General features: G+C 40.4%; 1 protein-coding gene across 1 annotated transcript in view; it reads left to right on the top strand.

Moving 5' to 3' along the window:
* The window catches only part of LGALS8 (galectin 8), a 64581-nt gene that overhangs the window by 32281 nt on the left and 20281 nt on the right, over window positions 1–12019 (top strand). Inside the window, exon 5 of the mRNA XM_007956232.1 lies at window positions 4888–4944. Within this exon, the coding sequence (XP_007954423.1) occupies window positions 4888–4944 (57 nt within the window). The remainder of the gene's footprint in view (window positions 1–4887; window positions 4945–12019) is intronic.

Genomic DNA, 12019 nt, shown 5'->3' with positions numbered 1-12019 from the left:
CTTCAAGGCTCAGGGGTCCAGGATTATCTTCTGTGTCTGTGTTAATTGGTTTCCCTTTTCTTTGTTGAAGAGGGTCTGTGCAGGCTTTCTGCCTAATCCACCATCTTACTGGAACTCTACACTCTTCAAGTTCTTCTGTATTTTGTTGAAGTTTTTCTAGTTCTGTTCCTCCTTAAAAGTGGTGTGTTAAAATCTCCTACTACTATTGTGGAGTTGTGTATTTTACCTTTTAATTCAGTTAATATTTGTTTCACATATTTTGGAGCACTTTCATTATGTACACCGATACTTATCATGGTAATGTCTTCTTGTCACTTGACCCTTTTAGCATCAAATAGTGTCTTTGTTTGCCCCTTATGCTGTTTTTCACCTTGAAGTCTATTTTATCAGAAAGTAATATTGCCACTCTTGCTTTTTTTTTTTGGTTAACATTAAACCAAAACACCAAATTTGTCTGCCGTTGAGTTGATTTGATTCATTGTGATCCTTCCTTGGGGTTTCCAAGGCAGTATCACTACAGAAGTAGATTGCTCAACCTTCCTTCTGAGGAGGGGCTGGTAGGTTTGAATTGCTAGCCTTCTGGTTAGCAATCAAATGGCTTAGGTACTACATTAGTTTGGTATATTTTTTTCCATGCCTTAATTTTTTATTTGTTTTTGTCTTTGTGTCTTAGCTGGGTCTGTTGTAGGCAGCATATTGATGGGTCTTCTTTTCTTACTCAGTATGCCACTGTCATTCTCTTGACTGGTGCATTTAGTCCATTCACATTGAGTGTCATTACTGACAGGTTTTAATTTATTTCTGTCATTCTGTTGTGTTTTTTATTGCATTGTTGGTGATTTTCTTGGTCCAAATATTTTTCTGTGCTGAGCTCATTTTGTTATTGTTGGTTTTGTGTTTACTAAGCCCATATGTTTTTCTTCTTTCTGGGTTTCCTTAGGTGGATTGTTAATTTTCTTTGTGGTTACCCTGAAGTGAGTTGTTGTCCTTTTAATTTTGGAACAGTCTATTTTTATAAAGATGCTGTCCTGTCTTCCTCTCCATTGGAAAGTTTTGTGGTTAGACCTTTTATTCCATCTTTGCTTTGTTGCTGGTGTTGTCTGCAGATTGACTCCCATGTTTTTTGTGTACAGTGTTTTATGAGCTTATTTTGAGCACCTCTTTCTGATTTAACTAAAATTTCTGATTTAGTTTTTAAGTGTTGATGTGATGTGTCCTGATTTTAATTTGTTGTTCTCTGTTTTGGGTTCTCTATCGGAAGATATGGTAGTTAAGTTTGGGTGTCAACTTGGCTGGGCCTGGTGGAGTGGCTGGGCAGCTGGTGGTAGTTATTCCCCATGATAAGACTGGCAATCAACTCCATGGTGGGATCTACCACAAGCAGCTGAGTAGCTGCCTTTGGGAATGTGGTCTGCTTCCTATATTTAAGGAGACACCTTGAGAATGGTTTCTAGTTTATGGAATGCTTGGACCCTGCATGTAGCCATGTCATTGCTCGGTAGCCTGCTATGCTCTGCCGACCTTGGGACTTACAATGGACTTAAGTTAATGGCCTGCTGTGTGGTTTGGTAACATCAGGACTATGCCTTTTTACTTGTCAACCTTGGGGCTTCTCAGCCTCAGCGGCCAGCAGCTGTCTGAGTGAAGAAATGCCTCTAGCTCCAGTGGGCCAGGAGCAGGAGGCAAAGCTGGACCCCAAGGTTGAGGGGCTTTCACCCAGCCCCTACAACTTGGCACTTTGAACTTGGACTTAAAGCCTCCAAATTGTAAGAATAAACTCCTGTTTGTTTATGCCATCCCATTTGTGGTAACATTCTTGTCATAGTGGCACCAGGTAGCCAGAACAGAATTTGGTACTGGGAGAGTGGGGTGCTGCTCTGACAGATACCTAAAATGTGGAAACAGGAGTGGACTGTTTCTTTGACCCGAGACCCTGGCAGAGAGACCCTGGCATACGGCATGACAGATGGCAGGACAGACAGCAAGAGACTGGCATGAGAGATGGCGGGAGTAGAGCCCAGAGACCAACATGAGAGATGGCAGGAGCAGAGCTGAGAGAACTGGCATGAGACAGCGACAGCCTTACCAGCCCACGGAGGAAAAAGCTGGGTGCCATTGGGCAGACGGCTTCCTGGCGGAGTGGGTTGCCTTCGGGCGTTAATTGATAGAGAAGACCATCATAAAATGGAGTAGCAGGTTGGCCAGGCCACGGAGCAAGAAAGCAAAGTGTCTTTGGGGCAGAAAGATTTCTGGCAGAGTGGGTTGCCCTCGGGCATTAATCAGCAGAAGCGGAGAGACCAAGAAAACGGAAGCAGAGATGCCTCAGCCTAAAGGGTAGGACCATGCCTTTAGGGGTGGAATGATAACGGTCCCCTAGTTTCAAAGAACCAGGACTTCACCAACTTGGTTCTGGAGTGTGAGGCTGCTTGTTCGTGTGAGCCAGTGGGATGGAGCTGTAGCCACTGCCTAAGAGTGGGGGGGGGGGGCGGGGCTGCCATGCCCAAGAGGGAGAGGAACAGGCCAAGGGGGTGAGGTCACTCAGGAACTAGGGGACTGGAGCCACCCAGTGGAGGAGATCTGTAAAGATGCCACCCCATGAAGATCTGTACAGATGCCAAGTTGACAAGGGGTGGAATTGTGGTAGTTGTTTTTGTATCAACTTGGCTGGGCCTGGTGGAGTGGTTGGGCAGTTGGTGGTAGTTATTCCCCATGATAAGACTGGCAGTCAACTCCATGGTGTGATCTACCACAAGCAGCTGAGTAGCTGCTTTTGGGAATGTGGTCTGCTTCCTGTATTTAAGGGGACGCCTTGAGAATGGTATCTAGTTTATGGCATGCCTGGACCCTGCATGTAGCCATGTCATTGCTCAGCAGCCTGCTATGCTCTGCCAACCTTGGGACTTACAATGGACTTAAGTTAATGGCCTGCCGTGTGGTTTGGTAACATCAGGACTGTGCCTTTTTAACTTGTCAACGTTGGGGCTTCTCACCCTCGGCAGCCAGCAGCTGTCTGAGTGAAGAAATGCCTCTAGCTCCAGTGGGCTGGGAGTAGGAGGCAAAGCTGGACCCCAAGGTTGAGGGGCTTTCACCCAGCCCCTACAGCTTGGCACTTTGAACTTGGACTTAAAGCCTCCAAATTGTAAGAATAAACTCCTATTTGTTAAGGCCATCCCATTTGTGCTAACATTCTTGTCAGAGCGGCACCAGGTAACCAGAACAGAAGGCCTCCCTTTAGCATTTCCTATAGGGTTGATCTGGTTTTCACAAATTCCCTTAATTTCTAATTGTCAGAGAATGTCTTAATTTCACCCTCATATTTAATGGACAGTTTGGCTGGATATAGAATTCTTGGTTGAAACTCTTTTCTTTCAGTGTTTTATGTATGCCATTGCATTGCCTTCTTGACTGAATAGTTTCTGCTGAGTAATCAGAATTCCGTCTTATTGCTTGGCCAATTTAGGTGACATTTCTTTTTTCCCAAGCTGCTTGCAAGATTCTTTGTCTTTGGTTTTAGAGAGTTTAATTATGATATGTCTTGTTGACTTTCTCTTGGGATCTGTCCTATATAGAGTTCGTTGAGTGTCTTGGACAGATATCTTTTCCTCCTTCATAATACGGGGAAAATTTTCTTTTACCAAGTCTTCCACAATATTCTCAGTGAGTTGTTTTTTTTTTTTTTTCTTTTCTTTTTTGCCTCCTCTTATTCTGGTATTCCAGTGAGGCATATGTTGTTTCTTTTCATGTCATCCCATATAATTCTTAGGTTACCTTAAATCTTTGTTCTGATTTTTCTTCATACAGGCTGGCGTCAAGGGATTTATCTTCCAGTTCAGTAATGTGTTCTTCAGCCAGTTCTAGTTTACTCTTTTGTCCTTCCTCTGTTGTCTAATTCTTTAATTTTAGTGTTCATCTTCTGGATTTCTAACTGCTATTTTTGTAAGAGTTCTGATTGTGTATTTATCTTGTTATTTTGTTCTTGGATGATTTTCCTGAGTTCTTCCAGGGTACTCTCTGTGTTTTCCTTGATTCTGTGTGTGGTTTCCTTCAGCTCTTATAGAGTTCTATAAGCATTCCTTCTAAATTCCTTCTCAGATAATTCTATTGCCTATTCTTCTGCCATGGTAGGTAAATCTTTTGCCTGGGGTTTTATTTTTATTGCCTTGTCGTGTTTTTTTTTGTTTTGTTTTGTTTGTTTTATTTGAGGTTGTCTTTTGTTTCCTAGACATTCTGAAGTTGTCTTTAACTATTAATTATGTGTTGATTTGTTGCACCCTGATTTTATATTTAAATATATTTGCAGGTGTGGAGCAGGTGTATTTTTTTGGTTATTAATACAGATATACTGGGTTGCTCTCCAGTTTTGTGTTGATGGTTCATCATGGAGGAGATTTGGAGTTGGGATGAGCAGGTGTTGTGGTAGCTTAATGTGCTGCTTTCAGCTCAGCTCCCAAGGTTACCATCACAAGCTCCCAGTGTGGGTATTCCTAGTTCCCAAAGCCTCTATGGGTTCTGTGGTGCCCTCCCCCACCTTTTTTTTTTTTTTTTTTCATCCTCCTCTCTGTGGCTCTCCTCTGTGTATTGCTAATAAGCTTTCTGCTTCTCTGCCTTTCCATCTTCCTGCCAGCCAGGCAGGTCTGTTTATTTTCATCTAATCTGATCTTTTTCTCCACCTCCACTAAATCTGGCACTCTGTTGCCTACTTACCTATTCACAACTCTAGGATCCCTGCTTCTATCTACTATACCTAATTTTTCAGGAATTAAGATGCTAGAGGGAACAAACGTGTGGGCTACAGGTATGACACCCTCTTCCCACTCCAAGCAGTTTGTATTTAGAAACATGTTCCAGTGAATCATAAAAATTAAATTTTTATTATCTTTTTTTCAGGATTTACAAGGTACCCAAGTATCCACTGTGGAGCTGACACAGATAAATAGAGAAAATGTAAATATTAATCTTTGTGATGAACAATCAATATAAAAAAAGTATTCTTTTAATTGCATGTAAATTAGGTGATAAGCTTGTTTTTTTAAATTGTGTTTTATAATATGAGATTATGGAAAGTAGTCATTTCAAAACTGAGATATATCCTTCTGTTGTAGTGGGCTCTATGTTTTTGCTGATACTTAAACTATTGGTTTATATGACCACTACCCATCATTTTATGTATGTAGAACTCTGTCTCACTCTTAACTATTGTATAATGCTTCTATGAGTTATTTTATGAATATTGAATACTAATCAGTGCATTGGCAAATGTCCTTCCATATGTATCTCCTCCTTTTGTTGTAAGAAGTATAATTTAAAGATTGTCTTTGCTATTATTAGTAGAGGAAGTAAGATATTACTGATCTCAGCACATTTATAACTCATAGATAAAATATAATTTCAACATTTTGAGGGTACTCTGGAAAGACAAGTAAAAAAAATTTTTTTTAAATAGTATTTTTCTGAGTTTTTGGTGAGGAGTTCCAGTAACATGGCGGAATAGACATACTGCACAGATTCTCTTCAACAAAGAAAAGGGATACAGATACAGAAGTTAATTCTGCAGCCCTGAGCTTTGAAGGGAAAGATATAGAAGTGGACTAAACTCCAACTAGTAGAAGAATTTGCATGAAAACACCAAAAAAGGAGAAATACAGAGCTGTGGTCTGGCAGAGATCCTGAAAGCACAGACAGCTTGGATATTGCCATGTGGTGTTAGGACCTAAGACTTAACCTAAAATCAGCCCTCCTAGCCAGGGGCTGCACAGAGGACTGTACTGATGGCTGGTGAGTAAAAGGGGAAGCAGCAAAGAGGAAGGCGGGCTGAGCTGTGGGCTTTTGCCTGTCTGGAGGGTGCAGCCATTTTGAATGTTTACAAGCAATTTGACCATTTTGGATATTTAAAGCAACAGTGTTCTCCCAGATTCCAGAGACTTAAGAATGGGCTCCACTTGCTGGGAATGACAAGGATATCCTGGATGCCAACAACTTGAAAGTTTCTAGTTTTCACCTCTCTCTCTTCCCTGTTCCTGGTTCCGATTTTTTTCTTTCTCATGGTTAACCCCATTCTTTGTTTTTCTTTTTCTATTTTTCCCATTGTTTTCTTCATTATTCTCCTACTCTGCCTTTTTTCTCTTACTGCGCTCTCTCCAGATATTGCAGTTTTGTTTTGTTTTTTTTCCTTTTTTCTTTTTTTAGTTATTGTTCCTGTGTGATTGCATGGTGTGTTTTTTGTCCACTTGTTTTTAATTTTTTGATGGTTATTCAGTTGTTTTTCCTGTCTTGAGTGAGAGACAGCAACAGGGTCCATACAACGCAACTACACCTGCACCTCCTGCAGCCGCCACTTCCTTCTCTACCAACTGGCCAACAATAAGTGACCACCAAGAAAAGCCTGACTCAGCCTTAACTGCTCTTCACAAACAGTTAACAGAGAGCTAAATACAACAACATCACAATGTCTCAGACACAAAAGAACACCACAGTCCACACAAAGAAGCGAGACAAAGTGGTAGAAACAAGGGAGCAGGATACAGACCCAGAACACATCCCTGAGGAGGAAGCAGCATTGGAGCTCTCTAGTAAGGAATTCAAAAGAATTATATTTAGATATCTTCAAAGGATTGAGAGTCAGATCAAGGAAAACACTGACAAAATTAAGGAAAACATAGACAAAACCCTAAAAAATTTTCAGAAGAAAATACAAGAATAGAATGACAAAATAAATGAAAAGTTAGAAATGATTAAAAAAAATCTACAGATAGAAATCCAGAAGATTAATACTAAATTTCAGAAATAGATAACACATCGAAAGGGCAAAGGCATAGAATTGAATCAATGGAAGACAGAATTATTGAGATTGAGGACAGATGCCTGACTACTTCTTTGGAAGGGAATCAATCAGAAAAAAGATCAAAATGAAGAAACCTAAGATTCATGTGGGATACCATCAAAAGGAATAACCTATGAGTAATAGGAATTCCAGAACAGGAAGAGAAAAAGAAAACCCCTGAGAAAATTGTCCAAGATTTGTTGGAAGAGAACTTCCCTGATATGATGAAAGATGAGAATATATCCATTAAGGAAGTCCAGTGAACCCCAAACAGGATAGACCCCAAAAGAAAATCACTAAGACATGTCATCATCAAACTGATCAAAATCAAAGATGAAGAAAGAATCCTGAAAGCAGCATGGGAAAAACAAAAAGTTACTTACAAAGGCCAACCAATAAGAATAAGTTCTGATTTCTCAGCAGAAACCATGCAAGTGAGAAGACAATGGGATGTTGTATATAAATCTCTGAAAGAGAAAAATTTCCAACCAAGAATTATATACCCAGCAAAATTGTCCCTCACATATGATGGTGAAATTAGGAGATTTCCAGATAAGCAGAAATTAAGGGTATTTGTAAAAACCAGACCAACCTTACAAGAGATACTAAAGAGAGTCCTTTGAACAGAGAACCAGTAATAGCAAACAACAACTGACCATTATTACACAAGATTACATAACCCAGAAACCAACACAGCTATGGAGGTATCCAAAGTAAAATAAGCTTACAAGATTGCAAACCAGGAACCAGAGACATCAATTGGCCAACAAGGACAACTACAAACCAAAAAGAGGGGGGAAAATAGTGTAGTTACAGAACTTCTAAATGGTGAGGGAGTCAGGAGAGTTGCAAGATAGAATGGACTATTCTGAACTCAGGGAGAAAATTACAAATCACAGGGTAAGCTCAAAGAAAAATGATAAACGTTCACATCACAGTAAAAAAGAGGACAAGCACAAATATTTAGCAAATGTGAAAAGAACAGCAACAAAGGAAATGATAATGATCCATAAACATAATGAGCTCAGCACAGAAAATTATATGGAACAAAGAAACCAGGAACACCATGAAAAAACACATAACAGAATGACAGCAACCAATTCATACTTGTTGATAATTACACTGAATGTTAATGGCATGACTCAAGAGACAGAGAGTTGCAGAATGGATAAAAAAATGTAACCCATCAATATGCTGTCTACAAGAGACACACCTTAGAGACAAAGACAAAAATAGACTAAAAATCAAAGGTTGGAAAAAGATAAATCAAGCAAATGGCAACCAGAAAAGAGGAGTGGAAATATTAATGTCTGATCAAATTGATTTTAAGACAAAAACCACCATATGGGACCAAGAAGGACATAATATAATGATTAAAGGACCAATTAAACAAGAAGATATTACCATAATGAATATCTATGGACCCAATGAAAGAGGCCCAAAATGCATAAATCAGGCTTTAAAAAAGTTGAAAAGGCAAATAGATGACTCCACAGTCACAGTGGGAGACTTTTTAATACCCCACTTTCAATGAAAGATAGAACAACTGGAAAGAAACTCAACAAAGACACAGAGGAGCTAAACAATACAATCCACCAACTAAGTTTTTGGTGAAAGTTTACATAGGAAGTTAGGTTCCTGTTTGACAATTTCTGTACAAATTGCTCAGTGACATTAGTTACATTTTTTACAATGTGTCAGCATTCTCTTTTTTAACAATTTTTATTGTGATTTGCGTGGAAGTTTACAGAGCAAATTCATTTTCCATACAGCAGTTCATAAACATTTTGTCTCATGACATTCACTGCTATTTCCCACAGTGTAACAGCTCTCTTCCCACTTCTTCCCCTTAGTTACCTCTTCCTTGTGTCCTTACGTCCCATGCACTCCTGCCCCCTGAGCTGTCGCCCTTGCATACATTGCCCTTCTGTTCTCCCATGATTGATCTCTCCAAGGGGTGTGTCTACCTGATACAAATGTTCAACTCATATACCTGTCTTTTATTTGGCTGGAAGCCCCAGGAGTGAGTATCCCTTTTTTTGTTTGTTTGTTTTTTTTGCAGGTGGTGGGGTAGGGGTGGATTTGGAGTTTTGTTTCACATTGTTCTCCCACTCTATCCAGGATCTCCTACATAGATCCCCCAGTGAATGTTTGACAGTGGTAGCCAGGCACCATCTAGTTCTCTGATCTCATGGTCATATAGGCTGAAGATCACATGGTCTTCCAGTCCCTTGGACTAATTGTTTCCATGCGTCTTTGATTTTCTTTATTATTCTTTGCTCTGGATGAGGAGAGACCCAACTACTCATTCCTTCTGGGTGGCAACTGTGGCCAAGAAGTCACCACAGCCTTGTCCCTTGTCAACTCTACCATATGGCTGGAAATTCTTACAGGACATACAGATAAGCTTGTAGAAACATGGTCTGCAAATCCTGTACATGGTCATGGGTACACTCCTCTTGCCTGGATGTACCTGATCATTCAGCCTGTCCACCCATGTATCCACCCATAGATCAGTGTTTGCCATCACTAACAATGCAGTACTGTATGTGCAGAATGGTTCATCTTTGTTGTCTGTATCTCCCATGTACCTCTTTATGTCTTTTCCTCAGTGCCACCATGTTGATCACTCACATTTGGTGCATTGCCATTCCCTTCACTCAAATCAATACTTTTCTCTACCTATTTAGCAGTGTTCTCTCCCCTCCCCTCCCAAGCCAGGTAACCAAAAATGAAAGTTTTGTTCCATGTATAATCCTTTCTTTGACTTTTTACAATAGCGGACTAATACAATATTTGTTCTTCTGTGATTAACTTATTTCACTTAGCATAATATCCTCCAAGTTTATCCACATTGTGCAGTGTTTTACAGATTCTACGTTATTCTTTAGGGTTGCAGAATATTTCGTTGTGTGCATACCATAGTTTGGTTATCTGTTTTTCTGTGGATGGGCACCTAGGTTGTTTCCATCTTTTTGCTATTATAAATAGTGTTGCTATGAACATGGGTGTGCATGTATCTGTTCTTGTCCTGGCTCTCACTCTTTTAGGATATATACCTAGTAATAAGATTGTTGGATCAAATGGTATTTCTAATTGCATTTTTTTAAGGAATTGTCATACTGCTTTCCATGGTGGTGCATCATTTCATAGTACTACTAGCATAGTGGCTAAGGCACTTGACTGCTAACCAGAAGGCTGGTGGTTCAAACCCACCAGCCACTTCTCGGAAGGAAGGTTGGGCAATCCTACTTCCGTAGTGATACTGCCTCAAAAACCCAAGGAGGGGTCGCTATGAGTCAAGTCCGACTCGACGGCACGTAACAACAACAACAACAACAACGACTAGCAGTGTATGAAAGTCCCAATCTCTTGCCAGCATTTGTTATTTTCTGTCTTGTTGAACTTCGCTGTTAGTGCTGGGGCCAGATGGTATCTCATTGTTTTGTTTTGCATCACTGTAATGGCTAATGGGGTGTAGAGAGTCCCCACCCAAGGCAGGAAGGAGGGAAAGCTAGGGCCACTGAGGTAAGGGGAGGGAGCGTGCCCCCACCCAAGGCAGGAAGGAGGGAAAGCAAGGGCTGATGGCAGCAGAATCCAGGTAAGGGGAGGGCAGAGAGGTTTGGAACAGCTAAGGGAGACGAACTTGTCTGTCAGTTTGTCATACTGTCGTGGCTTGTATGTTGCTTTGAGACTGGAGGCTGTGCCACCGGTGTTTGGAATGCCAGCAAGGTTGCAAATATGCACAGGTTTCAACGCAGCTTCCAGACTGAGACAGACTTGGAAGAAGAAAGAGACCATCCACTTCTCAAAGAATTGTCCAGGGAAAACCTTAGGAATAGCAGAGAAACACTGTAGGATAATTACGGGGCAACTTTATGAATAGCCAGGAAACAGTGTGTGATGCAGTGGTGGAAGATGAGCCCCTTAGGTTAGAAGGCTCTCAAAATATGACTGGGAAAGAGCTGCCTCATCAGAGTAGAACCAACATTAATGATATGGATAAAGTAAAGATTTCAGGACCTCCATTTGCTAATGTGGCACAACTCAAACTCAGGAGAAACAGCTGCAAACATCCATTAATAATTGGAACATGGAATGCATAAAGTATGAATCTAGGAAAATTGGAAGTTGTCAGAAACGAAGTAGAACGTATGAAGATTGATACCCTAGGCATTAGTGAGCAGAAGTGGACTAGTTTTGGCTGTTTTGAATCAGATAACCATATAATCTATGCCGGCAATGACAAATTGAAGAGGAGTGGCATGGCATTTGTCATCACAAAGGATGTTTCAAGATCTCTCCTGAAGTACAGTGCTGTCAGTAACAGGATAATATCCGTATGCCTACAAGGAAAACCAGTTACTAGTACTATAATTCAAATTTATGCACCAGCCACCAAAACCAAAGAAGAGGAAATTGAAGGTCTTTTTATCAATTCTGCAGTCTGAAATAGACCAAACGTGCAATTGAGATGTGTTAATTATCACTGGTGACACAAAATTCACACTGGTGAGTGCAAAAATTGGACACAAAGAAAAATCACTGGTAGTTGGAAAATTTGGCTTTAGTGATAGAAATAACACTGGAAAACGCATGATAGAATTTTGCAAGAAATTACTTACTCATAGCAAATACCTTTCTTCAGCAACACATATGGTGCCTATACACGAGGACTTCACCAGATGAGAAGACAGGAATCAGATTGACTACATCTGTGGCAAAAAGTGATGGAAAAACTCAGTATCTTCAGCCAACACAAGGCCAGGAGCTGATTGTGGAACAGACCATCAGCTGTTCATGTGCAAGTTCAACTTGAAGACAATTAAAAGAACTGCATGAGAGGCAAAATATGAATTTGGTTTTATCCCTCCTGAATTTAGAGACCATCCAAAAAAAAAAAAAAAGATTTGATGCATTGAACACCAACGACTGAAAACCAGAGGAACTGTGACCTGACATCAAGAACATCATCCATTGAGAAAGACATAAAGAGGTACATGGGAAGTACAGACAACAAATATGAACCTTTTTGCATATACAGTACTGAGTTGTCAGTGAAGGGAAACATGGATATATGGATGGATAGATAGGTGGACAGGCTAAACGATTAGGTATGCCTATGAAATGGGGAGTGTATCCAAGATCATATATTGGGTTGGCAGACAATGGTCCTATAAGTTTATGTGAATGATCAGA

The sequence above is a fragment of the Orycteropus afer genome, unplaced genomic scaffold, assembly GCF_000298275.1.
Source record: "Orycteropus afer afer isolate SDZICR_OR568_19922 unplaced genomic scaffold, OryAfe1.0 scaffold00585, whole genome shotgun sequence".
Classification (NCBI taxonomy): Eukaryota; Metazoa; Chordata; class Mammalia; order Tubulidentata; family Orycteropodidae; genus Orycteropus; species Orycteropus afer.
Note: the sequence above shows the minus strand (reverse complement) of the source record. Positions and strands in the feature narration are given on the sequence as shown.